The 27988-nt window shown below is 37.8% G+C and overlaps 1 protein-coding gene across 13 annotated transcripts in view; it reads right to left on the bottom strand.

Annotated features, from left to right (window-relative positions):
• Positions 1–325: 325 nt before the first annotated feature.
• ANAPC4 (anaphase promoting complex subunit 4) overlaps positions 326–27988 on the bottom strand; it is a 42110-nt gene continuing 14447 nt past the window's right edge. For 5 of the 13 annotated variants that reach the window (XM_074039482.1, XM_005554612.4, XM_074039481.1 and 2 more), the window contains 21 exons: positions 27721–27825; positions 26310–26393; positions 24820–24906; positions 24342–24406; positions 24000–24042; positions 23809–23885; positions 21949–22049; positions 21813–21864; positions 15627–15682; positions 13170–13219; positions 11901–11957; positions 11534–11590; positions 9074–9167; positions 5118–5215; positions 4474–4535; positions 4355–4393; positions 4163–4264; positions 3295–3369; positions 2226–2399; positions 1092–1215; positions 326–679 (listed from right to left, as the gene is read on the bottom strand). In XM_074039482.1, coding sequence (XP_073895583.1) covers positions 452–679; positions 1092–1215; positions 2226–2399; positions 3295–3369; positions 4163–4264; positions 4355–4393; positions 4474–4535; positions 5118–5215; positions 9074–9167; positions 11534–11590; positions 11901–11957; positions 13170–13219; positions 15627–15682; positions 21813–21864; positions 21949–22049; positions 23809–23885; positions 24000–24042; positions 24342–24406; positions 24820–24906; positions 26310–26393; positions 27721–27825 — 1830 coding nt within the window. In that variant the 3' untranslated portion in view covers positions 326–451. Of the gene's footprint in view, positions 680–1091; positions 1216–2225; positions 2400–3294; positions 3370–4162; positions 4265–4354; positions 4394–4473; positions 4536–5117; positions 5216–9073; positions 9168–11533; positions 11591–11900; positions 11958–13169; positions 13220–15626; positions 15683–21812; positions 21865–21948; positions 22050–23800; positions 23886–23999; positions 24043–24341; positions 24407–24819; positions 24907–26309; positions 26394–27720; positions 27826–27988 lie in introns of those variants that run through there. The other 8 variants (XM_005554613.4, XM_074039484.1, XM_074039478.1 and 5 more) reach the window with 5 other exon arrangements.

Raw genomic sequence — 27988 nt, 5'->3', positions numbered from 1 at the left:
CAACCTCTGGCTCCCGGGTTCAACCGATTCTCATGCCTCAGCCTACCAAGTGGCTGGAATTACAGGTGTGTGCACCACGCCCAGCTCATTTCTGTATTTTTAGTAGAGTTGGGTTTTGCCATGTTGGCCAGGCTGGTCTTGAACTCCTGACTTCAAGTGAGCCACCCACCCAGACTCCCAAAGTACTGAGATTACAGGTGTGAGCCACCATGCCTGGCCCTGTTTTCTTTAAACACTAGTTCTGTACATAGCATTAAAGAGAAATCTCAGAAAAAATAAAGTGTATCAGAGTGACTGTATCACTAAGAGAAGATGAAGCAGAATATGAAAAAATAAAATTTACTGTTTATTTCTTTGTTACACAAAGAAAATTAAAGGTGGTCCAAGACATCTTAGTCCATCTCCTATGTCCTTCTGGCCATAATTACACACACAACAATGGCAAGCTAGATTAAGAGTCTAGCTCAGGGTCAAGTTTTTCCACTTTAATGACTATCTCCGGAGCGAAAGCAGCAGCACCAGCTTGTTGGTTCTCTGTCTCTGACTCCGACAACACTTCTTCCTTTATTTTTACAGGCTTATTACCAGCCTCCTCCTCTTCATCTGAAGACTCATCGAGCTCCCATTCATCATCTATGTCCATTTCAAATACTCTCACATGACGAAGATTTGAGCTTAACTAAAAAAGAAAGGCCATAAAAGCACTTTTAAATTAATGGCTTAACTAATATATCATATATAAGGAATTAGAAATCAGAAGTCTGAATCAAAGAATGGTTTTATAGGAAACATATTCCCATCAATTTACAACAAAATCAATAAACTCAGCCTTCATTTTGTATAAAAAGGTCTCCACATAACAACAGTGGCAATTTCATGAGATTAAAATCTAGAATTATTAACTGCTTAGTAAGCTTTATCAGAACGAGAGAATAGCTAAGTCCACATGACCATAATCAATACAAGCTATAAATCACAGCAAAAATATTTGCACAAAAGGACCTTACATGTCATGTATTTGATGAAGGTTCCAAAGAAGCAATGTTACTTCTTGTAATTTCTTAGTTGCTGAACGATCTGTAAACACTTACCACACAGGATACTTTTCGAAAACCATTCCCAGCAACATACTGTGCTTTCATACTTTCCAGTAATCTCCAATGCTTCTCGAAATGCATGGTACGGGTGGGAATAGCACTACATTGTTCATCTAGCCTAAAGAGGGAAAAAACCCACCCAGGAATGAAAAGGGGATCTTCTCCTCCCTAGTTTGCTACAGGTGGTATTAGGGTCAATTATGGCTTTGACTTCTACTCATACTTCCACTTCCAATATAATTTTAGCAACTGTTGTATTAAAAAAAGAGCTGTGATATAATATTCTATAAAAATTCCATATTCTATATTCTGGCTGGGCACAGTGGCTCATGCCTGGAATCTCAGCACTTTGCGAGGCCAAGGTGGGAGGACTGCTTGAGTCCAGGAGTTCAAGGCCGGCCTGGCCAACAGAGTGAGACTCCATCTCTGTAAAAAATAAAATAAAATTAGCCAGACAAGGTGGCACATGCCTGTAGTCCCAGCTATGAGAGGCTGAGGCAGGAGGGTCACTTGAGCCCATGAGTTTGAGGCTGCAATGAGCTATGATTGCATCACTGCACTCCAACCTGGGTGACAGACACAAGCTCTGTCTCAAAAAAAAAAAAAGAAAATACTGCAATTCCAAATAGGCAGAATATCATTTTAGCAAGGTTTCTGACTCCCTTTCAAGGAAAGCAAATGGATACATTTTTAAATTAGAGATCTGCTTACTTAAGTCTCAGTTAAAGCCATCTCTTGGAATTGACAGTATACTTCCCACATGGGCACTGAGGTCTTAATTCTGGAAGGAAAATACTGAAGGCAAATCAAAAATAACTAATTCCAACCAACTAGGGTTAATGCAATCCTTGAAAACGTAACTAAAAGAAGTCCCATTCTCCACTCCAAATAATTCCCCACCTTGATTCCAGCAAATACTTCCTGATTTACTAGTAAAGCGAAGGGATAAAAAAAGCTATTAAGGCCAGCATATTTTGAATATAAATTGGAGCACTTCTGCTCAGCTACCTCTGTGGTTACCCCTAGTAATGAAATAACCATTATCTAGCATGCCTGAAAGGTTGGAATTTACAATGTGCATTAAAAAATATTTAACTGTAATATCAAAAAGACAATTTTACCAGTTACCTTGTAGAATAAGTCCCAGTGAACTGATATTCTGCAGAATCTTCACTGTTATATACTAAAGACAATGGCAGCTGGACCAAGAGTCTATCTCTTCCTTCACGTCCTACAGTGTCTTTAAGAACTACTGTTACAGTTTCATCATCATAAAACTGTGCATCTAAACAACTGTAGATGCTAGAATTAAAATAAGTTTCGTTATATCAAAGATGATCATGACTGCTGAGAAAATACTGTATGCATGTCATACTGGCAGCAAGCAGAAAAAATTTTTAAAATTAAGTGACATTCTGTACAGTAACATTTAAAATATACCATTGGTTTGTATTAAAATCAGTTATTTTTTGTACTGATTATTCACATATATAACCAAATCTTAGAAATGGGTAATCATGACCCCCCAAAATCTGTGAAGTTGTTTCAGTTCTAGAAAACCCCTGGCCATCGATGGTTAGGCCTTAAGAAATTCTATGAATGACATAGAAATTAAGCCTGTGGAAATTCTATGAATGACACCTTATATACACGTTCAGCAAACAGAGTTGACTAGACTGAGAAATAAAAATAAGATACTACACATGAAAAATAGGCACAGCAACTCCAAAGACTTTATCATTAAAAAAACTTCTTTTATGTGAGGAAACAAGTGAGAAAAAGATCAGCCTATGATTAGTCACTTCTTTCCCTTGCGAAGCCTCAGGGATGGCTTAGGTACTGTTACCCTTTTGAATCCTAAGAAAATCTCCCATCACTGAGAATGGCATCACCTCATAATTTTTTTGGTCATAACAAGAACTTCAGTCCCGCAGGCCATCTGCCCACGGGAACCACATTACTTTCTTTGTCAACAGGGAGCTCGGGAGTAATTATACGAAACCATATGACATAAACTGCAGGGCAGAAAGGTTCTATTCAATCACAAGTCAAATCATTCTCTATGTATAAATACACAAAGAATCCTGCCCTCGATGTGGGAAGTGACAAAGCCCTTTTACCTATATTATCACCGTAACCGATCTGGCCCGATTCCTAAACATATACACACATCACTCAAACAAGATTCAAGACTTACCTTCTTCTGACTTTCTCCGTTGTGGCATATGTAAAGCTCCCAAATTTAATAGCAATTAGTCCATTACTCACGGATCTCCAAGAAAGAAGGGGGGAAAAAAAAGACTCAGTGGAACAACCTGGATAGTCAATAATCCAAACACTTAAAAGAACATGATTGTCAGGGTCAGTACATTTACTTCTCTAGAACACTGAGAACTGGTTTAAACGCCTAGACAGATAAACCAACTTGGTTTAAAATCATACAGTCACCAAAGTAAACAGATTTATCCAAAGACATTTGGCATTTGGAATAGAAATAACCAAATTCTTTCTTTTTGGTTACATCTTGGTCTCAACATTTTCTTCAAATTCGGATTTAAAATCATTTTTAAGATACCAATGGCATTCTAAATATGATTTATTTTTCAGAACTTCTACTTTGAATTTCTGAGTAAGTCTCTGTTAGGCAAGGCCTCTTGTTTAATGAAAAGCATACTAAACCCTAGGCAAAAATCATTTCTATAAGGCAGCCACTTTTAGAAGTTTTTAACTACTAAAAAGTTAAAACTTCTTTAACTTTTAACTTTCTGTAAGCTTTTAACTTCTAAAAAATGAGATATAATATTCTGAGCTGTCATATTTTTCCTAACTCTAAAAAAAAAGTCCTACATACGATGACTATATGCCAATAAAAATAAAATAATCTGGAACAAGATCATATAACTTCCTAATTCAGTGTTACTCTTAATGACATGAAAACTAACAATTACATGACAAATCTAAAAGTCACAAGGTAGTTTAAAATCTGAAATGCTGGAAGGCTGTATGCTTTATTCTTAAAAATAATAAACTCCTCTCTCTGAGTCAAACTTCAGATTAATACTTACTGGGAAATATCCGTATGTCTCCTTAAGATGCACATTTTATAAAGTGAATCTTCTAGAATAGTAAAAAGAAGATAATGTAGATTTGAAGTTTTATTATTCCACCTAAGAAAAAAAAATTGTAATATTTTTTAACTATTGATGGATAAAACGAAATTGTACTGTTCACTCAAGATAGAGAAGAAACATACTTACAGAAAAGGAAATTTGAACAATCTACGTGTAGAATCCTCACTAAAATAAAAAGGAAAAAGAAATGAGAAAAATTTAAATTGGCTGCTGAATTACACCACCCAATAGGTAAACAGAATTACCTTCTGGTATCTCTATACAATGGAATACAGATTGCTTGATTCATCGATTTTCCAATTACATCCTATATAAAATAAGATTTTAAAATATAATTAGAGCATTACTATGCACACAGGTAACTCTACAGAAAGTGACTGACCATCACTGTTCAAATGTAGTAAAAAATCGCCTATATCACCAAACCTTGTACATAAAAAACTTTAATGACAATTGTAACAGTAAGGAAAAAGAGAGAAAATTCTGAGCTGAAAAGGACCTTGGTGCTAAGCACATGGCAGGTTTAAGACCACCTGCCTCTGGTCTCATAACAACCATTCATTCACATCCTTCAGTAGTAAACAGAGACACATCAGCTCTGTAACCAAGACTGTTTACAATGAACTTCTTCTGGGAACAAATAAAATACTCAAGATGTCAACACCTTTAGTAATCTTTATACATACACACACACACGTGTGTGTGTAAGAAACTTAAGTTGGAGTATTAGGTTGAACCATATGAAATTGTTATTTTTCTTAACCAAAAACAGTTGAATATCAACATTTTCATAGTTCATTCTAAAAATTAAGATGGTTTACATTAAGTGAGCCACATACTGTAGACACTATTGCTCCTACATAAAGACATGCATTTCTTTTAAACTTACTGCTGGCTTTTGCAAACACTGATCAATAATATTCTCCATCCGCCTTTTCACAAAATGCAATGATTTTCGAGGATAATAAGGAAACAGCAAAGGACTTTCTGGTTTCAAACAAAAACAGAAACAAAAATAAAAGAAGCTATAGCAAACTTATAATTAGAAGAAAATAATCTAACATTAGAGCCAGTCTGCACAGTTTATCTCAAGGTAGAATTTCCACTGACCACTTCACTGGATTTTCACACGACCTCATTAAAAACGACCATGGCCTTCTGCCTTTCATCAACCCCCACTGACAGCTCACTAAAAACAATCTCTCTCACTACAAGCTTAGACTCACCAAAATCCAACTGTAGGTCTCTGCTGGCTCTAAGAAGAAAGGAATGATTTGGGAACCATCAAATACATGATGAAATACAGTTCATTCTTCTATTCTTTGCCACAGTGAAACGACAACAGCAGTCCAGTACTGCTCAGCACTGTTTTTTAAGAGTCTCAAAAACAAGAGACTGGAAACTAGCTCTATATAAATAAGCTCTTAACTTTTTAAAAGATTACTTTATCAGGAGAAAATAAGATATAATTTAGCACTTACACCTGCTGTGCTAGGTTTCTAAAATAAGTTTTGTTTTCTTTTATTGCTTACAATAGCCATATGAAGTAAACACCATATTCTCCAATTTACAGATGAAAAAAAAAAAAATGAAGCTCAACAGGTTTAGGCAACTGCCCAGTGTGAAAATAACTAAGTATCTAGATCTATCAGTCAAACCCAAGTCTGACTCTAATGCCCACCCTCTTCCACTGTGCTTTGTAGGCCCTCCCTTAGATAAAGTCATGCTGGATAAAATGAATTATAATCACATTAACATTTTAAGTTCTCAAAGTGACAGATGCTATGGTATCACAGAAAGACACTGATCTTTGTTTCCAGTTCCTAGAACAGAGCTTCCAAAACCCTTGGAATTTCCTGAGTGATAAAGGTGACAGGAACATTTTCTTTTTTTTTAAAGACAGAGTCTCATTCTGTTGCCCAGGCTGGAGTGCAATGGTGCAATCTCAGCTCACTGCAACCTCTGCCTCCCGGATTCAAGCGATTCTCCTGCCTCAGTCTCCCGAGTAAAGGGACTACAAGTGCATACCACCACACCCAGCTAATTTTTAGTAGAGACAGGGTTTCACCATGTTGCTCAGGTCTGGAACTCCTGATCTCAAGTGATCTGTCCACCTCACCCTCCCAACGTGCTATGACTACCATGTTTTGTTTTAGTGAGGCAACTCTTGGCTGGCACCTAGACAGCTTTAGGATAGGGGCTGGCCACCAAAAAGACCAAGCCTTGATTAGAAGTTTGGAACTTTCAGCTCCACCTGCCAGCCTCCAGGGAGGAGAGAGGGGCTTGGAGGTTGAGTTCAATCACCAATGGTCAACGACTTCATCAATCATGTCTACATAACGAAACCTCCATAAATACACTGGGACAATGAGGTTCAGAGAACTTTCTCGGTGGTGAATATGTCCAGGTGCTGGGAGAGCATGGAAGCTCTGCTCCTTTCCCTCTATACCCTGCCTGATATAGCACTTCTATGTGGCTATTCCTGAGTCATATTCTTTACAATACACTGGTAAACAAAAATTAAATGTTTCCCTGAGTTTTGTGAGTCATTCTAGCAAAACTATCCAACCTGAAAGGGAGGAAAGTTCTGGGAACTCTTGACCTTATAGCCAAGTCTGACAACAAGCATGGCTACCCAAGAGATGTGGGTGATCTAGAGACCTGACATCTGACTCGAGGGCAGTCTTTTGGGACTGCGCCCTTATCCTGTGAGGTCTGCGCTGTCTGTAATTAGCGTCGGGATTGAATTGTAGGACACCCCGTTGGTGTCAAAATTGGTTGGTGTCAGGAGGAAAAAAGTTTCTCTCATTTTGTTGTCAGAAACACTGAGTAAAAACCGCTCAGATGCAAACCTACAGACTGCTTCTGTGCTAAGTGCCAGGCATTAGTCTAAGTGCTTACGCAGATTAATTTATTTAATCTCCACACCAGTTTCTTGAGGGAGGCATTATTACCACCTTCTTTTTACAGATGAGAAACTATGGCACAGAGAGGTTAGGCAACTTGCTCTCAGCCACATTACTACGAAGCAGGAGAGCAGATTCCAACCCAGACAATCCAGCTTCCAGAGCACCAGCTTTTACCCATTACACAATACTGACCCATGTACCCTAAAGAAACTACACAGATCAAGTACTTAGCACTTGATTTTTGCAGTGTAAGAAAACAGTTGCACTGATATTTCCTCACTGGAATTCAGTGTGGAACTCAATAGTGAGTTCCATCAGGTCTGTAGCTAAGATCAGGCCTTTCTTATTCAGACACATAAGATGTGGGGGGAAAAAAAGAGAGTAGGACCTATTTTCAGCCTGGCAAAGTTCCCTAGATCAATAATAGCCAAAAGAGCAACAGGGTCCAGGTGCCACTACTCTTGACACACCGCCACTGGCCCTCCACAGACATCCTGCCTTACTCCCTGGGCATCCTGATTAAATACAGTAAATGAGTAGCATCTCCTGTACCCATATCCTCCCTCCATTCAATAGCCAGCTTGCACCAATGCATCTCCCTACTGACCTCAAGACTCTCCGGCAATACAAAATAGGTTCTGCTTTGAAAAAGAATTTGGACCAGATGTAAAGTTCTGGGCATCAAAGAATTCTCTTCCTCACTCATGCATTCATTCATTCACAGAAGCAGCAACCAAACAGAAGTGGCAGAAATGACTATAGGTTGAGTTTCACTTATCCAAAACGCTTAGGTCCAGAAGTGTTCTGGATTTTTTTGGAATTTGGAATATTTGCATATACATAATGAGCTATCTTGGGGATGGAACTCAAGTCTAAACACGAAATTCACTTATGCTTCATGTACATCTTATACAATATATTTAATAATTCTGTGCTTGAAACAAAGTCTTGACTGCACTTTGACTGGGACCCATCATATGAGGTCAGGTAGGGAATTTTCCACTTGTGGTGTCATGTCGGTGCTCAAAAAGTTTTCGATTTTGGAGCATTTCAGATTTTGGACATTTGGATTAAGATGCTCAACCTGTACTGCTAGTCTAGTTAAAACCTCAGGCTTTCACATTAACAGAATCCTAGCTCCATCACTAACCAGCTTGTGTGATCCCAGGCTTCTCTAACCTTCTGTTTCCTCATTAGTCAATGGGGATACCAAGTATCTACCCACAGAATCTTGTGAAGACTGAAGCAGGTATTGTGTGTATATACGGCAGATTAAGCAACCCATAAATGTTAGTTACTACCTTAAAGATCTAAGAAATTGCTAAATCTGGTCAGATTATTCTTTCAGACAGCAAAGAAATACAAGCTTTAAAATATTTTCATCTAAAATAGTAAGATGTGCTGGTATATTTAATGGCTGCTATTATGTGCTGCATCCCTCATAATGCTGGACAGCTTTACTGTATTAACATTCTGACATCCTAGAAAATGAAAGGCATAACAGTACACACACGCACACGCACGCGCGCGCGCGCGCACACACACACACGAAACTACAACCCGAGAATACAGTTGAGCATCACTGTGCTTTTAGAAGATAATAAATTGGAATTGGCAAAAAAGACTTTTCTCACTATTTGGCTCTATAGTTTCTCCTCAAAATCCTATTTTTTACAGGGTGCAAAACACTTAAATAAGAATACTTAGGAATAAGCAATCTTGCTATAGCATAGTTAACTTCAGAGTGTCTATCTATCATGATGATGTCATACACGATTGGTTATTTTGCTGTTCCTATAATTAAATAAAAATAAGTCTAATAAACTTAGATAAGTATTCAGCAAGTTTTCAGCAAAACTGTTTATTCAAGACCCAGTCTTAAATAAAAATAAACATGGCCCAAATCATGTTTATTTTTGGTTGGTTCATGAAATACCTTTAAGGTAGCTGCTATTTTGAAGAAAGTCATACCACTGGTTTCCTTCTGTGTTAGGGGGTGACACAAGATCATCATCTTCATCTTTCAAGTACTAGAAATACAGAATTAGAAATTTAAGTTTATTTTTAATAAACTTATTTCCCTTCCATACCTGGAAGGGAAAATGGAAAAAGAAAAAAAGTAAAAGACAAAAAAAAAGTTAAGTTTAGTAAATTGAAGAATTACAGTCTAAAATCTGTTCATATTTAACACTTTTTAATTTAACAAGCTACTTTGTTTTACTGCCAAGTCCTCTGAAAGTGCATTACTATTATTCTAAGTGAGGTAGCCAAAATCTGCTATGTGTATGTGGCAGAATTAATTAGTCAAGCAACTAAACAAACTGCAATATATTAAGATTACTATGTTGTAGATGTAGAGAGACCACAAATCGAACTTAAATTGTGTTTTTCATAAACATATTTTAATTTTATATATGCAAGTTATAAATTAGTTTCATAAGTTACCAACTGTCAATATACTGTCAATATACTCTATGGCAGTTGTTCTCCAAATGAGGTCCACAGGCCCCTGGGAATCCCCAAGATGCTTTTGGGGATCCACAAAGTCAATACTAGTTTTATAAAAATGTAGATGTCACCTGCCCTTTACACTGGGCTAACATCTGCACTGATGGTGGGGAAAACTGTGTCTCAGTCAAGAATCACGGTAGTGGTTCCAAATCATACCAGCAGTCACTGTATTCTTTTTCTGTCACATACTCATACTTTCATTTATCTTTAACAAAGTCATTAAATTATTAACTTTATTTTCAACTTTTGAGTACAAATCTTTAATATTCTGTGTGACAGAACTGAGAGTTATACATAGGCACTTTTGCTACACAAAAACATGGTGGTTATCTTGAGGAAAAGCACTTCTGTTAAAAGCAAAAACAAGCTGGGCATGGTGGTTCAGGCCTGTAATCTCTGCACTTTAGGAGGCCATGGCAGGCGTATCACTTGAGCCCAGGAGCTCAAGACCAGCCTGGGCAACATGTCGGGTCTCTACGAAATAAAGACAAAAATTAGCCAGGCATGGTGGTATGTGCTACATTATAGGCCCAGCTACAAGAGGCAAGTGGGAGAGGTGGAAGCTGCAGTGAGCCATGATTGCACCACTGTACTCAGAGGAAGCACCCTGTCTCAAAAACAAAAACAAAAACAAAAACAAAAAAAACCTGCATCTGCCCGTGTGCTTCACAACACAAAAGACTTTTCTGATTAAATTGGTGGTGCTATTTAAGGTGGTAGCATTTAGAACAGCTGCATGACTCAGGGAACCAACATTTCCAAAATGACCAAAGCATGATGTTACAAAATTATGCATGGGCAAAAGATCCGTTCAAAGTGCGAGGGAGATGAATGAATTTTAATGTAAAAAATGTTCACTGATGCAATCTTAGATTCCACGCTGAAACGAACCTTTAAGATATTATCACTTGTCCAGATTTGATGTAATAAAGCAAAGTCGCAATTATCTGAAAAAGCTAATAGAATACTTCTCCCTTTTCATATACACACCTATGTGAGGCCAGACTTTTTTCATATACACTGATACTATAGAAAAAACATATCAAAACAAACTGAATGTAGCAGCAGATATGAGAATCCACCTGTTTTCTATTAGGCTGGACATCAGAGAGGTTTGCAAGAATATGAAACATTACCACTCTTCACTAAATTATTTTTATTTTGTAAAATATCCTTTTTCACTAAAAGTATTTATATTAACATGTAACAGTAAGTGGGTATATTCTTTTTTTTTCTTTTGTTTTCAGACTGAGTCTCACTCTGTTGCCCAGGCTGGAGTGCAGTGATGCAATCTTGGCTCACTGCAACCTCCGCCTCCTGGGTTCAAGCGATTCTCATGCCTCAGCCTCTCGAGTAGCTGGCAAGTAGCTGGGATTACAAGTGTGAGCTTCAATGCCTGGCTGTTATATTGTATTTTTGAGTGAATTAAGGAATAATTTTTTATTATGTTTAATTTTTAATACCTAATAATGCTATCAGCAATAGCTAACTTGCATAAACAAAAGCTCTTTTCTAGTCCTCAATAATTTTTTCTTTTGAGACGCAGTCTTGTTCAGTCGCCCAGGGTGAAGTGCAGTGGCTTGATCTTGGCTCACTGAAACCTCTGCCTCCTGGGTTCAAGTGATTCTCCTGCCTCAGCCTCCCAAGTAGCTGGGATTACAGGTGTCCACCACCACACCCAGTTAGTTTTTGTATTTTTAGTCCTCAATAATTTTTAAGAATGTAAAAGGGTTCTCCGATCAAAATGTTTAAAAACTGCTGCTCTTTGGTAACTTTACTAAAAGGGCAGAGCTCCTGTATTACTTGGTATCGTGTTACTTTCCAGAAACTTTGGATAACAAAGACGAACACTGCTAAGGTTTTAAAATGAGTTCAAAGCCCATACCTGACCAACTCTTTCAACGTTGAAGTATTTTCCTTTTCGATTATAAAGGTCTGGAGCCTGGAAAAAATAAACATAGTTTAATTCTTAAGTCAACTCACGAAGAAAAGTATCTTAAATTTAAACCCCAAACTTTCCTTTTCAAGAGAGCTGTGAGTGGCAGTTATTATTTTCTTTTGTAGATTATAAGACACACAAACAAAAGTCTGGTTTACTGACTATGTTTAGAAACATAATTAGTTCAACAGTTTAAAAAAAGTAATTGCTATGGACTTCAATAACATTGGGTTAAATTTAATTATATCTTGTCATTACCCAGGTTTACTACAATTTTTTTTTAAACTGCATTACAGAAATATCAACTTCTTACCTCATTGAAATGTTCAGTAAGAAATTCAGCAACAAATGTGATATCTTTCTGAGTCATCTATCAACAAAAGGAACAAAAAGAAAACAAATCAAGATAAAAGAAAGCTGCTCAATAAAAGAAATGGTACATAATAATAAATGTGACATTTTCACCATCTACTAAAGGCCACGGGAAAACCGGCAAAGTTCTTTCAAAGAAATATAGATTATGCGACTGTGAAAATATGAACGCCTGGGGTTCCAAGAATGTAATTAAACATGTGAACTCATCTTCCAATCAGTTAATCCAATAGCTACAAAACTCTTTATGGCCTAAGGTTATTTATTATTTCAGGCCTTGTGCTAAGACCACACGTGCTGAGGTTCCTCCTTTGGGCATGGGCACTGGACCCCAGATAAGATGTGTCACCTTTAGTTAAGGGCTGCAGGCAAACAGTGCTGTCTGCTTCAGTGCAGGCCCCTGCTTCTTATGATGACCTGCATTTATCCCAATTTAGTTCTTCAGCCGTCAGAAAATTATACCTTAGGATTCCTTCCAACAACTGACATATTTTACCTCCCAAAATAAAGCTAACAGTGATGTCAGAAAAACAACTATTGTGAAATTTTCCTGGTTTGCAAGGCCAGTCCCCCACAGTGCAAAAGATCTACTTGGCAAACGAGTTGTAGACAGTGGAGAATCCCTTTCTCATCTAGTTCACGAGGCTAATTTTAATGCTGTCCATTTTTTCAGGCTCAAAACTACCCAACCTATCTAACCAGTTTCAGCAGGGGTGAAGAAGAGTGAGCTGCAGGAATCAAGTGGAAATTCCGCCCTATTCTGTAAGGCTTCCCTGGAAGGAGACTCCATCGCCGCTTGTCACAGTCTTTACAGGAACCCTTCCTTCCTTTCTTTAGAAAGAAACTGTTGCTTACCAGACTTCAACACAGGGACTAATATCTAAGCACCTTATTTCCAAGGAAAATAAGAAGCATTTAAAATTTAAGGAAGTCAAAGTAAGGAATACAAGGATGCTGTCTTACATGGATTATAAAACCTTATCGAAACATGAAAACTATAAATTTAGATAGTCATAATAAAGGTATTCTATGAGAAGAAACAATACACAAAACATGCAAATTTCTTTTTTAAAAAGGTGGTGCTTAAGGGATCTAATGTCTACATCCTGACTTCCTGTTAACTAATACCTGAGTAAGAGTACCAAGATGACCAGCACAGCTGAGTTCAAACAGGACAGTGTGAACACTGTGAAAATGCACTAGTACATACTACCTTATTCAGCTCGGGAAGCACATGGTCTTCTGTCATTCTCAACATTGCTGGAAATACAAAGTTAAAAAACGATCTTTAAAAGCAAACTACAAACGTAATTTTAATTTTAAATACATTTCAAAGACAAGGTGTTTGACTGAACTAAATCTTCAGTTTTACACAGCTTTTCACCAACACAAACATTTTTCTTCCAAAAACTAACGGGTGCCAGAACTTTAATCTGCTTCATATTTTCAGGTTCAAAATTGTTGTTCTAACCATTCTAAACTATTCTTTTTCTTCTTCAATTCAACCTGTTGCCACTCCAGACAAATCTAACTGCTGTCTGTGCTAAGACTACGTGTGTAAGGATCCCTCCTTTTAACCTGGTGATGTTTCTGCTCTTAAAATCTGCAAGCCATCCTTTCCTCCAAAGTCTTACGATACCAAAGACATCTGTTTATTTCCCTTGGTCTTTTCTGCTACGCACTTACAGTATATTTATGTACTTTTCTTTGATCTAGTATCTGTAGTTGACTCTCTTTGTCCTTTCATAGGACTGTCCTCATCAGTACTATGTGTTTTGTATTATGTTCCACCTAAGTCAAGACAAAGTATGTTTCATGTACTTCTGCATGGTATTTGAACATGGTTCTTCGTTGCATTTGGTCAGTAATAAGCAAGTCAGAAGTACTTTTGCAAATACATAACTGTTTTTAATTAATTTAAACGTCTTAAGTTATCTGAAAGGGGAGCTAAAATCTAGTTCCACTCATTCTTTCCATCCAAAAACACTACTTATGGAGCATACCCTAGGTGCTAGCGATATATCAGTATAAAAGATGTCCCTGCCTTCATGGAGATCACATTTTACAAAAAGAAAACCAAAGTTATACAGCTACTGGGGACAGAGCCAGGATTACAAGTAGATCTCCACTTCTCCAATCCAGTGTGCTTTCTACAATGTCCTGCTCTAATGAGAAGGACTGAGCAGTAAGTCATCTCTCTTCTAATCCTGATTCTTACTACAGTTAGAATGTGTAGTAAGGATAGACACTGCCTAAATTACCTCCAGCAATTATAAGTAAAACCAAACTACCTTTGCAAAAAAAAAAGTCTTGTAAGTTCTCATTCAGTTTTAATATTGTAATTTATTCTAATTAACAACATGGATCTTAAACAGGCCCGCCTGATAAGCACTCTGGTTCCTCATTCTGGTTAGTATTGGTTCAGTTTTCAGAAATATCAAAAAGTATCAACATATGCAGATCACATTCAGTTTTTAAACAAAAGCAATTATGTTAGGTTGAAAAATATAAAGTCTGTTTTTACAATATTAGAACTGAAGATCTGGACATTTGTTTAAAGGATATCAGCACATTACAGGTAATTTACATTCTATTTTACTCTTTAGAGTTTCAACAAGTGTGAGATAAACTACATTAAAACTAAATTTTGTATACGTTGGAGGGAAATACATGCTGGATTATTTTAAGGATATTGAGAGTTCACAAAAATAGCAATATAAATGGACCTAAATAAAATATGCATATACTGCAGAGTGAATACAAAACATTTAATATCAAGTCAACAAATACTTATTAACTACCTGCCCAAATGTAAAGACATTGTGAAGATACAAAGACAGGCTATAAGTGGTCTGCATTCTATTTAGTTGGAACATCAATACACAATAGAAGTGGTAACGGAAATGTTCTACTTCCATGCAGCCACTAACCATTTGTGGCTGCTGAGAACCTCAAATGCGGACAGTATGGCTGAGGAACCAAATATACAGTTGTACAGGATTTCAATCTACTTAAATAGCCACATGTGGCTAGTGGCTACCATAGTGGACAGTAGAGATCTAAAGACAGAAGACCAAATAATCAAACAGAAGATAAGCTACCCAAGGACTCTTATTTTTTTTCTTTTTTTTAATTTTAAAATCTAGCACCTAACAGTGCCTGATACTTACAAAATTTTTTTTAAATGTTATTTTAACCTATGGAGACATTAAAAAGTTAAAAAATGTGAACTATCAGTGAGCAAACAGGGATAACACAGGCTACAAGTTAGCTTTAATAGTTCTGTGAGGAATGTTTCCAGCACAGAGAAAAATGTTTACGGTGACACATATTCCAATTATACTGATTTGATCTTTACAAATTATATGAATGTATTAAATTATCACGAGTACTCCAAAAATATGTATATTTATTATATACTAATAAAAAATAAATAAATATTTCTGTGGGGAGGTGGGTGTATGAATAAAGTAAGACTGGCCATGTGTTGATAACTGCTGAAGCTAGGTGAAAGGTACAACAGGGATCATTATACAATTCTCTCAATGTATTTGAAATTGTACTAGATTTATTGAAACCATCTAAGATAATACTCCTATACTTTTTTAAAGTATTAAAATAAAAATGCATTTACTCAATGCATACAAGTTTACTGTATGTAACTTACCCACATACAGCCACCGAAAAAATGCTTTGAAGTTTTTCATACTACTGTCTATAACTCTAAAGAGATAAAAACAAAAAAAATCAGAAATAAGATTATTATGTGGGGGGTTCATATATCACTGCTTAACTATCAAGAAATATCATAATCCTTACTGTTCTATTTTATTCTATCTGGGTGACATTTAAGTCTTTAGAACAGCAGATGTTACAAATTGAACACATACCTAAAAATAAAATTTCAAAAAAGAAAATACTGATTCTAAAAATAAAGCAAATAACTTAGATTCTAACTGGTTACAACAGCCTTGCCACAACTGTGTAATAGTCTTTCTTATTATTCAGTAAAGCATGAACTCCTTTTCTAACTTTGCAAATAAAAGAACTCAGAAAAAAACAGTTTTCAGCATTATTCTCATTTTAAAAGAAAATACTCATTGGTCAGTAAGAAGAAAAAACATCAACTTCAACAGAAAACCATTATTACAAATTTGTGCTATGTCATTAATTACCTCTGATATCAATGGACCATTATTTTTGGAAGCTGATTTTTTATTCTAACAATTGAGATCTCAGAAGTTGAATTTTCCTTGGCTTTACACATATGCCCCCCCCAAAATTAAGTGTTATATAAATGGAAGCCATCTTCATTTTGATAAAACTGTTTCTGAATAGAGAGATGGGTTATCGCTTTTTAAACTATCTCTTTAAGCTCACATGTATAAGATAATTACTCTAGACAAAAACCTGTGCTTTTCATTCCCAAATCTCAAAGCCCTTTCCAAGCATTAAGTTTCATAATACCACTGGAGAGGTAGGTCAGCATCATTAACCTTTTGGAACAAAGTAAAACGCCCGGAATAAAAGACTGAAACATCTCTTATGTTACTAAGCAATAGAATCAAAACCCTCTTGCAGCAATGATAAAAGAAAGAAAAAAAGTTCCTTTGTGCAGTCAATATGTTCAACCCTATCCCAGGCCACCAGACCAACATCGAAATGCTCAATGCCTCAGTTTCTCCATCTGGAACCTGTAATAATTCTACTTACCTGAAAGAACAATAAGTTAAACTACCTTTCATTCATATTGAGAAGTGATCATAGAAAGCATAATATTTTATATTTGCTCTCTGCAAATATGGTGAACCAAAAAATACTTCAAAAATACAGGAAAAGCAATGCCATTTCTCCTTGTGTTTTTGTCTTCTGAGCACACACATCTACAGCCTTTACCTTCTAAAATACCATGAAAATGGCCATGGGAGGAGAGGGGTACATGTGTTAGAAACTCACAAAAACAAAAATAAAAAAGAAATTAAATTTCAGAAACATCAAAAGTGACAGAGGACTGATGCAGCTCAACAGCAAAAGTGACTGACGCAGATTAAGAGCGGAGGCCCCTTGCCAGGCAGTGCACGGAGAGGGCACCTGGGAAGGAGCCTCCGCCCTGGAGAAGCCCAGGGATGCTCAGACCTTAGCAATGTCAGCTCTAACAGAAGACCTCAGGGTGATGTGTGGGGCTGGACACAGGGACAAACTGGAAATATAACACAGAGTGGTCAATATGTTCTTTCCTCCAACACACGAAGAATGCTTAGCGGGCTACTCTCCGGAAGAGCTAAGGCACTTCCACGTGGGCACCAGTAGCCTGAAGCAAAGCTCCACATACTCTGGCACCTGCTCCCTGCTGCCCCAACCTACAGAGATTCCAAGCAACTTTAAACTGCCTCCTGAATAAACATGAGTAAGTAACCAAGCATCTGGTATTTAAAGAAACCTTGCGGCCGGGCACGGTGGCTCAGGCTTGTAATCCCGGCACTTTGGGGGGCCGAGGTGGGTGGATCACGAGGTCAGGAGATCGAGACCATCCTGGCTAACACGGTGAAACCCATCTCTACTAAAAATACAAAAAATTAGCCAGTCGTGGTGGCAGGGGCCTGTGGTCCCAGCTATACTTGGGAGGCTGAGGCAGGAGAATGGCGTGAACCCGGGAGGCGGAGCTTGCAGTGAGCCGAGAACGCGCCACAGCACTCCAGCCTGGGCGACAGAGCGAAGACTCCACCTCAAAAAAAAAAAAAAATTAAAAGAAAGGAGTGCTATAATAAGAAACTGAAGAGAATGGTTCAGTTTAATGATCCTGTCTTCCAACCCGACCTTAGACATTTACTCCAAAGTTCACATCCCAGACCCCGTCATCACCAACTGCAACCCTTCTAAGTCTCAATTTCAAGCATCCCACTGACCAAACACCCCTCCTATCTGTCCAGTCTCTCTCCAGGGGCCCTACCTTCCTCCCACCAGGACGCATCATCTACTGGTTCTACTGCCTTTCACCGTCTCTCGGCCTCTACATGTCCTCACTTCCTTCCTAAAGTAGTTCAGATTCAAGGGCCATCATTTTAATCTGGTACTTGCTTCAATTCCCTTGCTCCTCTTGCTTCATTTTGCTCATGAAACCTGGTAAATCTAACTGCTCCCCTGCTCTATGCCCCACTCCTGCAGCAGACCTGCAGTCAAGCTGGCCGGCCTCACTTTCCCACTCCCAGAGCCCTCCTGTTCCATTAGTGCCCTTGATCTCCTGCTGGACTAGACAGCTGCTTCACAGCTCTCCTTGTATTCTTAAACCTCCAACACTGCCTCCCCATCCTTACTCTTAGCTGATGACAGATGTCCTGTTAAGATAATAAAAGCACCTTGAAGGGAACGTCCCCCAGCTCCCACCTGCTCATACACTGGCCTCTGTGACCCTCCTCTCTCAGCCTTTCCTCCCACAACTGATGAGCTCCTGCTTCTGCTTTTCCAACCCTTCCCCTTCTGTACTAGGTCCCACCTCTCTCATACTCTTTAGAGCCTCTCCTCTCTCATCTCAATTTTTTACCTTCTAGATCATTCCATCCATAAACATGCTCCAGTTCTTCCCAAGATAAAAAGAAGAAAAAAACCCAACAATTCTGCTTCCATCTACTGGCCACTCCCTTTACAGCAAAACTCCTCAAGAGGCTATACTTGCTGTCTTCTCTGCATCTGCTTATTCTGTATCGTACCAGTTCCCATCACTCCTCAAGGTGGTTCTTATCAAGGTCACTATCCTAATAATATTCTAAGACTCTATTCTATTCTTGGTGTTTCCCTTGCTTGACTTAGCATCTGTCAACCGATCCCTCATTCCTTCTTGCAATGCCTTCTTCGCTCAGCCTGCAGGACGCCTACTCCTCTGGTTGTTCTGTCTCTCCCATCTCCTTTGCTAGTTCTTCATTGTCCCCATTCTGAAATCAGGTCGCTCCTGTTCTCTACACACACTCATTACCTCATCCAGTCCCATGGCTTTAAATAACACCAATGTGCTGATGGCTTCCAAATGCACATTTCCAGCCTGGACCCCTCCCCCTTGAACGCTAGTCGCACATAACTAACACCGTGCCGGACAGCTCCACCTGCAGATCTAATGGGCATTTCAAATTCCACACGCCTAACACACTGACAGGGTGGCCAAAATTAACATCACTGAGAGGGGTGGATGACGGACACTGTGTGTGCTGCTGGATATGGTAACTTGAGAAGGACACACCAATTATGTAGTATTTCTGGCCAGGGATGCATAACCTAAATATAATCATTTTTTTAAAAATCAGATAACACTAAAATGAGAAACATAAAGATATACAGACATACATATACATACATACACGATGTGCTTCTTAAAGAAATGTCAACTTTTATAAAAGACCAAGAAAGTTTGAGAAACTGCTGAAAATTAAAAAGATACAGCAACTAAAACAAATACGTGATCCTGAACTGCATCTTATCATACTGGACATATTGGGATAATTGCTAAAGGGAAATTGAACTGTAGGTTAATATACTGTATTAACGTTAAAATTCCTAAATTCGTTAATTGTACTATGGTTATGTAAGAAAATAATTTTATCCTTAGAAAATATGCACTAAAGTATTCCAGGGAAAAGGCACCTGACAGAAACAACATATTCTCACATGTTTCAGAAAAGATGAAGTATATGATAAATATAATATTTTTAAATGATGAATTAAGTAAAGGAGTACCATCAGAGTTGTCTTTATTATTCTTGTAATTTTTATGTAAAATTACTTCAAATGCTAAGTCTAAAGAAGAATCCAGTATGTCCAAACCAAACTCTTGATCTTATTCCACACTCCCCCTCCCTAAACCTGCCCTCACATTTGTTCCCCCTTTCAGTAAATGTCAATTCTACTCTTTCAAGTACCAAGGCCCTACACTCATAATTATCTATGACTCCCTTATTACCACCTTCTACAAAGAAGCATTGAGAAAATCTTGTTAATTATACTCTCAAAATACATACCAATCCTGACCACTTCAGATTCTGACCACCATTTCTCTCTTGGCTTCTGTCCTTGCCTATCTATGAGCTTTTCTCAACTCTGAGTAGCAAGAGGGATCTTTCTGAAGCCTAAATCATATCCTTTTCACGACTCCTAACTCCCCAAGGGCTTCTCTTTACATCGAGAGTAAAGGCCAAAGTCCTAACAACTGCCCCACAGGCTCTATGCAACCTGGCCACCCTCTATCACCGGTCAATCTACTCCCTACCTTACTCTCATTCAATCCACTTCAGCTATAGTGCCCTTGTCCCTGCAACATGCCAGCCACGCTCCAAACTCAGGGCCTTCACACTTTCTGCCCCTTCCACCCCCAAACATCAACAGTGCTTGCTTCCTCCTGTCTCCTTCTCTCTCAGTGAGGCCTCCCTGACCACCTATATGAAGTTGAATCCCCTACACCTTATCATGCTCTAGGTCCTTATTTCTTGCTTGGTTTTTCTCAACATTACTTGTCACTGTATTTAGAACATAGTTAAGTGCTCAACAAATATTTACTGACATTTGACAATATTCAAAAAAAACTCAGAAAATAAAAAAGACAAAGATATGAAAAATATAAGAGAAAAAGAAAAGACACAGAAATCAATCCACCACAAATTCTAATATCTGACCAAACGGATTTCTAGAACACAAATCTAGTTCAAAACAAAGAGAAAGCTTGGTGTAATGGCATACTCCTGTAGTCCCAATTACTCGGGAGGCTGAGGCAAGAGGATCACTCGAGCCCAGGAGCTCAAGTCTAGCCCGGGCGACATAGAGAGACCCTGCCACAAAAATAAATAAATAACAATAAAGTAAATAAAAGAGGGAGGAGGAAATTATTAAAAGAATAATACAAGAGAATTCAGGTTAAAATGGCTTTTTATGGCACAATGAATTAAAAGGCCCACACCTAAAAACAGTTATTACATTTCAACATATCAAGAATAAACAGTAATGCTTTACAGCTTTTTCAAAAGGAAAAAAAACAACTATAAAGGGCTAAGAATCAGAAGCACCAGACCTTCCATCAGCAACAAAAAGCACAGAATCCTATGGAACTCTGCTTTTGAAGTTCTATGTGAAAATCAATAACCCTCAGGGAATCCTAAACCCAGCTGTCAATTAAGTGTGAGGGTAGGAGAAAAAACACAAAAGGAGATAAAGTTTACCTTCTATGTCTGCTTTTTGAGAAAGTTACTAGAGGATGTTTTCCAGCAAAATGATTAAATAAGCCAAGAAACAAAGGCAATCCTAGCAGTTCTGGGTCTAACCCAGGAGAATAACGAAGAAAATGCCTAGGTGGTAGCCGTGCAGGAGAACTGGAGCACAACTGTGGGCTGAGGCAGAGGGGTGGGAGGCTAAAGAAGGCATCTGGAACAGGGGATTCCAGAGGTACTATACCACCCTTCAGAAGGGAAAGGACGGAAGGATGCAGAAAAGACGGACAATGCAAGAAAACAAGCAAGCCAAACAGTCTAAGAAAAACAAAACAAACAGAGTTAATTTCTAAAAACTGACAAAAGGAATGTGGCACAGTCATACAATTTAGAAATATGGAGGTAACCCACAGAAGAACTAAAAATAGAAGAGTTAAAATGATTCCCTCTGGGGAGAAGACCTGAGGTGAGGATGACCAGGACAGGAAAATACAGCTTTACTTTATAAAATCTCTGTGCTGCTGGCTTGTCGGAATCATATAAAGACATAATTGTGATAAAAATTTAAAAACTGATTTTAAGAGACTCGTAATAGCTTACTAGGTTCTTATTTAGGTCAAAAGTGACGTATTCTTAGGTCAATGATTCCAGGTACTGCCAATACTTACTGAAGAAGTTCATTTGCCTTGAGTATAAAAGAACCCACAGCAGTTATAGCATCTAAAGGGAAAAAATAAATAAACGTCATTTGTCAAATTAAGTAAACTGTGTTTAATGTATTCCACTGAGAGATTAAATCACTACCTTCGATTCCTGCAGCATCTAGTCCAAGAGGTTCATATTTTTGCTTCCATGAAGCCATTCCTTTCAATTCACTTAAATGGTATAATAAAGACTCCGAGCCACTATCCAAACACAGCAGAAATAAATTAGTATCATGATGATCATCAAGTGACTACCTTGCCTGAATACTTCTAAATTTTCAGAAATAAAAACTGAAAAGTAACTTTCATTTTCTTTCCATGAGAAATAATTATTTCTCAAAACTGTTCCTAAAAAGTGCAGCAGAACCATCTGGTCAATGTGACTACAGAGATAAACAAATGACAAGATCAAATCTTGTAAGATGATCAAATTGTGTTCCACAGTTAGTCCTGACCCTTTTAAGATAGTCGTATGGCCATCTTGTTCACCCAACTACTACACAGTCAATGCAATAAATATTTCTTAAGTTCCCATTTTAGGTCAGGTACCGTGCTAGATACTGGGGACATAACGGTGAGCACAATCAAGGGTCTCATGGCACTGACAGTATAACAGGGAAGACAGTCATGACCACACAGTCATACAGTGTACCATTCCAACTACCATAAACGCCTTGAAGGAAACACACAGGGTGCAGGCATAACAGAAGAACCTGAGATAATCTGGGATTCAGAAAGGCTTTTCTGAAGGAATGAATTGGAGCTGAGAGCTGAAGAATGCATGTGAAGAACAAGGTGGGACAAGAGGAATATACAAAAGCCCTAGGTGGGAGACAAAACGTCAAGCTGGAGAAACTAAAAGGCCACCAGTGTGGGTGAGGCAGAGAGGCAGGTATGCTAAAGGCCACGCAAAGGTCTCCATTCTAGGGGAAAGCATTAGAAGTTTTTAAGCAAGAGAGAAATATGTTTAGCTCCACTGGGGAAAACATTCAAAGGGCAATGTGTACTGAAAGAGCCCAACTAGTCCAGAGGGTACTACAGTGGTCCAAGGGAGGGGTGATGTAGTTACGGCCAAGGACTCAGCATAAATGAATTTATCAAAATTTAAACCAACCACCACCTGGTGTGCTGGCTCACGCCTGTAATCCCAGCACTTTGGGAGGCCGAGGCAGGTGAATCACTTGAGGTCAGGAGCTCGAGACCAGTCTGGCCAACATGGTGAAACCCCATCTCTACTAAAAGTACAAAAATTAGCCAGGCATAGTGGTTCGCGCCTGTAATCCCAGCTACTTGAGAAGGTGAGGCAGGAGAATCGCTTGAACTCAGGAAGCGGAGGTTGTAGTGAGGTGTGATCACACCACTGCACTCCAGCCTGGGCAAGACTCCATCTTGAAAAAACAAAAAACCAAAAATCAAACAAAATAAATCAAACACTCAGCATCCACTTGTAAACGGCTTCAATGAAGTCGCTATGGATAGAAAAAGCATGAGATTTGAAAATCTAGGATGAAGTCTCGGCTCCGACACTTAGTAACTTTGGGCCAGCCATATAACCGATTCTAAACTTCTGTTTCCTCTTGTGTAAAATCACCAACACCTTGCCAAGATATTAAATACATAAATATACAATATTCTTGATAAACTATAAAATGTTAATCTCACTGTTCAAAAAAGGGATACATGCCTTATTTCAAAATATACTTCATGCTTAGTTGATTAAGAAAAAAACCCAGATAGGGTCTAGCCTGGTGAAAAGATGTTGGAAAATTACTTCGAAAAGCAGAATTATTATTGACTCTTTCAATCTTGGGTACAGGAAGATTCTTCTCAAATGCCATGCAACAATTTTAGCTAGAAGATGCTTAAAAGGAGAATGCCAGATGAAGAGAAGGCGGCAGAAGAAGGCCAATGCCAGGTACGTGTGGATACAATATCAAAAAATTCTACGTCACCTTCATACCTCTGTAAGTGACTTATGACCAATTTTTGTATACTGGAGTATGATGACTCTATAGACTGGCCAAGCTTTTTTAAGCCCTAATTAAAAGAAGAAAACATATTTAGCATAAAATCAGGATATTATATGCCACTCGAAAAAAAAATTAAGAATGTGTTCATAGCCATTTAAATACATAGATACATTAACTGCACCTTTACTGTTAACTGATTCATCAAGAGAGTCTGAAGTTCAGCACTACAATGAAAAACAAAGTATTTTTAGTCACTTCTCTACTGGAAATCTGAATGCATCACTTACAACTTTTAAATGTCAAAACACAAACAAGAAACAAAATAAAGAAATAGCTCAACAAAAATTTCTATGCATGTGACATCACATATACCCCATAAATATGTAAAACATTATATATCAAATAAAATATTATGTATGTATCAATAGAAAAATCACATGCTATGACTATCAACTACTTTTCAAATAAATAGTTACTGTTAAAAAAAAAGCAGAAGCAGGAGCACCTAATCTGAGTTTACTACCTTGCTTTCCCCCATAATAGCAAGTGCATGAACTCATCTTGCACTGATGTGGTTGTGTTCTTTTCCTAGAAAAAAGTGAAAAAAAAATTGTGTATATGTATTTCTTAAATTATAAGCATATTTATTCAAAATTATAGGAGCATGACTCCCTTTCCTTGCCTTAAACTTGCATCAAATCCATAAAGTGATCATCTGAACATCAGTGACTAGAAGACAGCCAATCAGCTGTTCTAACACCTGCCCTTATTGCCAAAGCCCCGCCAGCTCCACTTCATAATTCTGTCTCCACTTAAGTTGTACCAATGGGAAAAGAGCTCTTTTTGCAAATCTAAGAAAGCAGTTTGAAGTTAGACGAAGCCATTTGAAAGAAATCATGATCTTAACCTTTTATGAATCAAACTGATTTTTCTCATGTACCTCAAAGTAAATACATACATAATGCATTAACTCTCTCCATGGGAAACTTCAGCGGCTTTACCTGCACAAACTTGGTGAGACGAGAATCCATCTGCATTAGTATTTCTTCCCATGCTTCACACATACATGTTAGTGACAAATTTATATACTATTAGCAAAAAAGAAAAAAAATTGAAATGGTAAAAAATATTTAAACCAACTTGCTATCTAAATAATATGTACTTATGCTCAAGTGTTTCAAAGAAATCTAGAATTTACTTTCAATCACTGTTTTATTTTTTATTTATTTATTTATTGAGACAGTCTTGCTCTGTTGTTCAGGCTGGAGTGCAGTGACGCCATCTTGGCTCACTGCAACCTCTACCTCCCAGGTTCAAGTGATTCTCCTGCCTCAGCCTCCCAAGTAGCTGGTATTACATGTGTGCGTCACCATGTCCAGCTAATTTTTGTATTTTTAGTAGAGACGGGGCTTCCCTATGTTCGCCAGTCTGGTCTTGAACTCCTGGCCTCAAGTGATCCGCCTGCCTCAGCCTCCCAAAGTGCTGGGATTATAGGTGTGTGCCACTGTGCCCAGCCTCAATCACTCTTTTAACTCAGTTAAGATGAAGAAAAAGACTATAGCTTGGTCATCACTTAACAAAGAAACATTCCACTGATTCTTAGGATTTCATCATAAAACATTCTTAAATTTTTATCTGTTAAAACAAGTATCTCCAAAGCTTTTTACATAAGATATGTCTTATCTACACTAACTGTCAAAATACTGGTTTGGCCAACTATTCAATTTTCAAACAGGATCCTTAAAAAACAGGATCTCTAGAAACCTTTGATATCAAATAAATTAATGACTGTGGTAGAATGAAAAACATGGCCACAATTTTTTGTAGCTCCTCCAGTCAGATGTAGTAGAGTCAATTTCTTCAGCCCTTGAGTCTTGCTTTGACTAACAGAATGCAGCAGAAATAACGCTGTTGACTCCAGGGCCTGAAACGCTTTTGTAGGCTTCCACTTGCACCCTCGATGCCCCATTAACCACCACCATGTGGAAAAGCCTGTGCTGGCTTGCTGGAGTATGAAGGATGTGGAGTAGAGACAAGACATCACAGCCAAGGGACACATATCAGCTGGCATGACCAAGTCTAGTCAAGATCAGCTGAACCCTCCCCAGGTCACCCAAACATCTTGGCTGAGCTCAGCCTAAATCACCAACCTACAGAATTGGGAGGTAATTTGGGGTGCGGTTATCATGAACAAGTGTAAACTCATGTGAAGACTGTTTTTCCCACAATACTTTATAATGTAAATGGTATTTTATTTATGGGAGTATTTTAAAAGATTTAAACTCTTTTGGAGGTGGAAAATAGGGTGGGGTGGAAGTAGGTTCTCAATTAAATGTCCCTTTCCTGCTTTAATAGACCTTATAAGATTACCTATCAGACTAGACACCCCTACTTCAGACAGCTTTACAAAACAAAATTTTGAAGTGTTTTATTTACAGAACTTTAGAAGCCAATAATACACATTCACACAAAACAAGCTCTAAATAAATACCTGTAACAGAGCTGAAATATGAGTAAACTTTCTGGCCATCCGAGTTACTTCAGGTAAGAAAGAGTATAACAGATTGGTTTCAAGCTGTAAAATCAAAAGAGTAAAGTGAGTCATCATCAGATGCACTTGCTGCCAAGTATATAATTTACAGAATGTAGGTCAAACTATGTATCAGAAAGACTATGTCAGAATTGTGCCCTCTTCGAGCAGAACGGTTTGGAAACTAACAGCACATAGCCTTATGATTTCCTAACCTACACACAACCACACACAAATCACTCTCTCTGGGTCATCAACTCCTTCCGTGTAGATAGAATAAATGTAATATAACCTATTTTGCAACAGTATTACAAAGAAATTTTTTAATCACAAATATATGTAAAAACTTAAAGGAAGTATAAGGAATTAAAGGCTACTGATAAATATTGGGAAAATGTCTATCAATGGTATATGAATTGTATCTCAATAAATTTGTCATCAAAAATTATCTGTTACCAACTTCACAGTAGTAGTGACTCATTTTATTATAACACAAATGCAATCCTGGTGGTCATAGTTTCACATAACCTTAAGATGATGAGCAAGTATGAATAACCATTACTATAGTGAATAGTAAATGAAGAGTTCTCTGATGCTCTGAATACAAAGAGAATGTTGGAAGGCATCACACACATTGCATCTTGCATCTTTTTTGTTCTACTTTTGTTTGAGAGTTCACACATACTTAAGTGGCTAGGATATTTAAGATGAAAACTTTGAGACGATTTCTTGGCAAGGCTATGATACTCTATGGGAGCCCAATTAGTTTCGTCAATCTACAATGCAGACAGCACACAATAAAGTGTTTTCCCAATATTAAGTGATCGTTTTACACAAGATGCAATGTGCTAGTTAAGAGTACAGACTATGCAGCCAGACTGCCTAGCATCACTTTCCCATCCTGTGACATCAAGCAAGTTCTGAAGTATTTGTGTGTCCAAGTACTTACTTATAAAATGGGGATAACAACAGTATCTGCCTATTACGATGCTGTGAAGATTCAAATTAATTGTTCTGAAGCATTCAGTATATGGCACATATTAAACAATCAATAAATATAAGCCTTTATTATTTTCAGGGATAGTAGTCCTAAGCAAACACTTGGTACGAAGTCAAACTGGAATAGCAACAAATTAATATGGTCATTAATAGACCATCAAAACACTTTTTATGAAAACTGTATTGGAGCATGGGGAGAATAATACGGTATTCACTATAATAACACTCAATATATTAGGATGTAGAAATTCCAAGTCGATTTTTTTGTATTATTTTAAGGATCATTACAATACAGTGAGATGTGGATAAAAACCTATATACAACCTGTTAAATACATATTTACTCTCTACTGTTATCAAGTTCCAATACTCACCTGAAAGTATGAAACTTCTGAAGCACCACTGGTAGAGACTTCTGTGACCACTGATAATGATTTCAAATCACTTGATAAACATAATGCAAGACAAGTTCCAGCAATCTGTAAAAGAGTCAAACCCCTTAGTATATTATCATTGCTAGGTTGAATCTGATTGTCATGCAGAAAGCAAAAATTCAGAGCTTTAAAAAGCAGAAACATATACTCCGAGCTCCAGCCACACACATGGAGCAGATGAAGGTAGGTGTCTGCCTGCATGGGCCTT

This window comes from Macaca fascicularis, chromosome 5 (assembly GCF_037993035.2).
Source record: "Macaca fascicularis isolate 582-1 chromosome 5, T2T-MFA8v1.1".
Taxonomy (NCBI): domain Eukaryota; kingdom Metazoa; phylum Chordata; class Mammalia; order Primates; family Cercopithecidae; genus Macaca; species Macaca fascicularis.
This window is presented reverse-complemented; position numbering and strand designations above follow the sequence as displayed.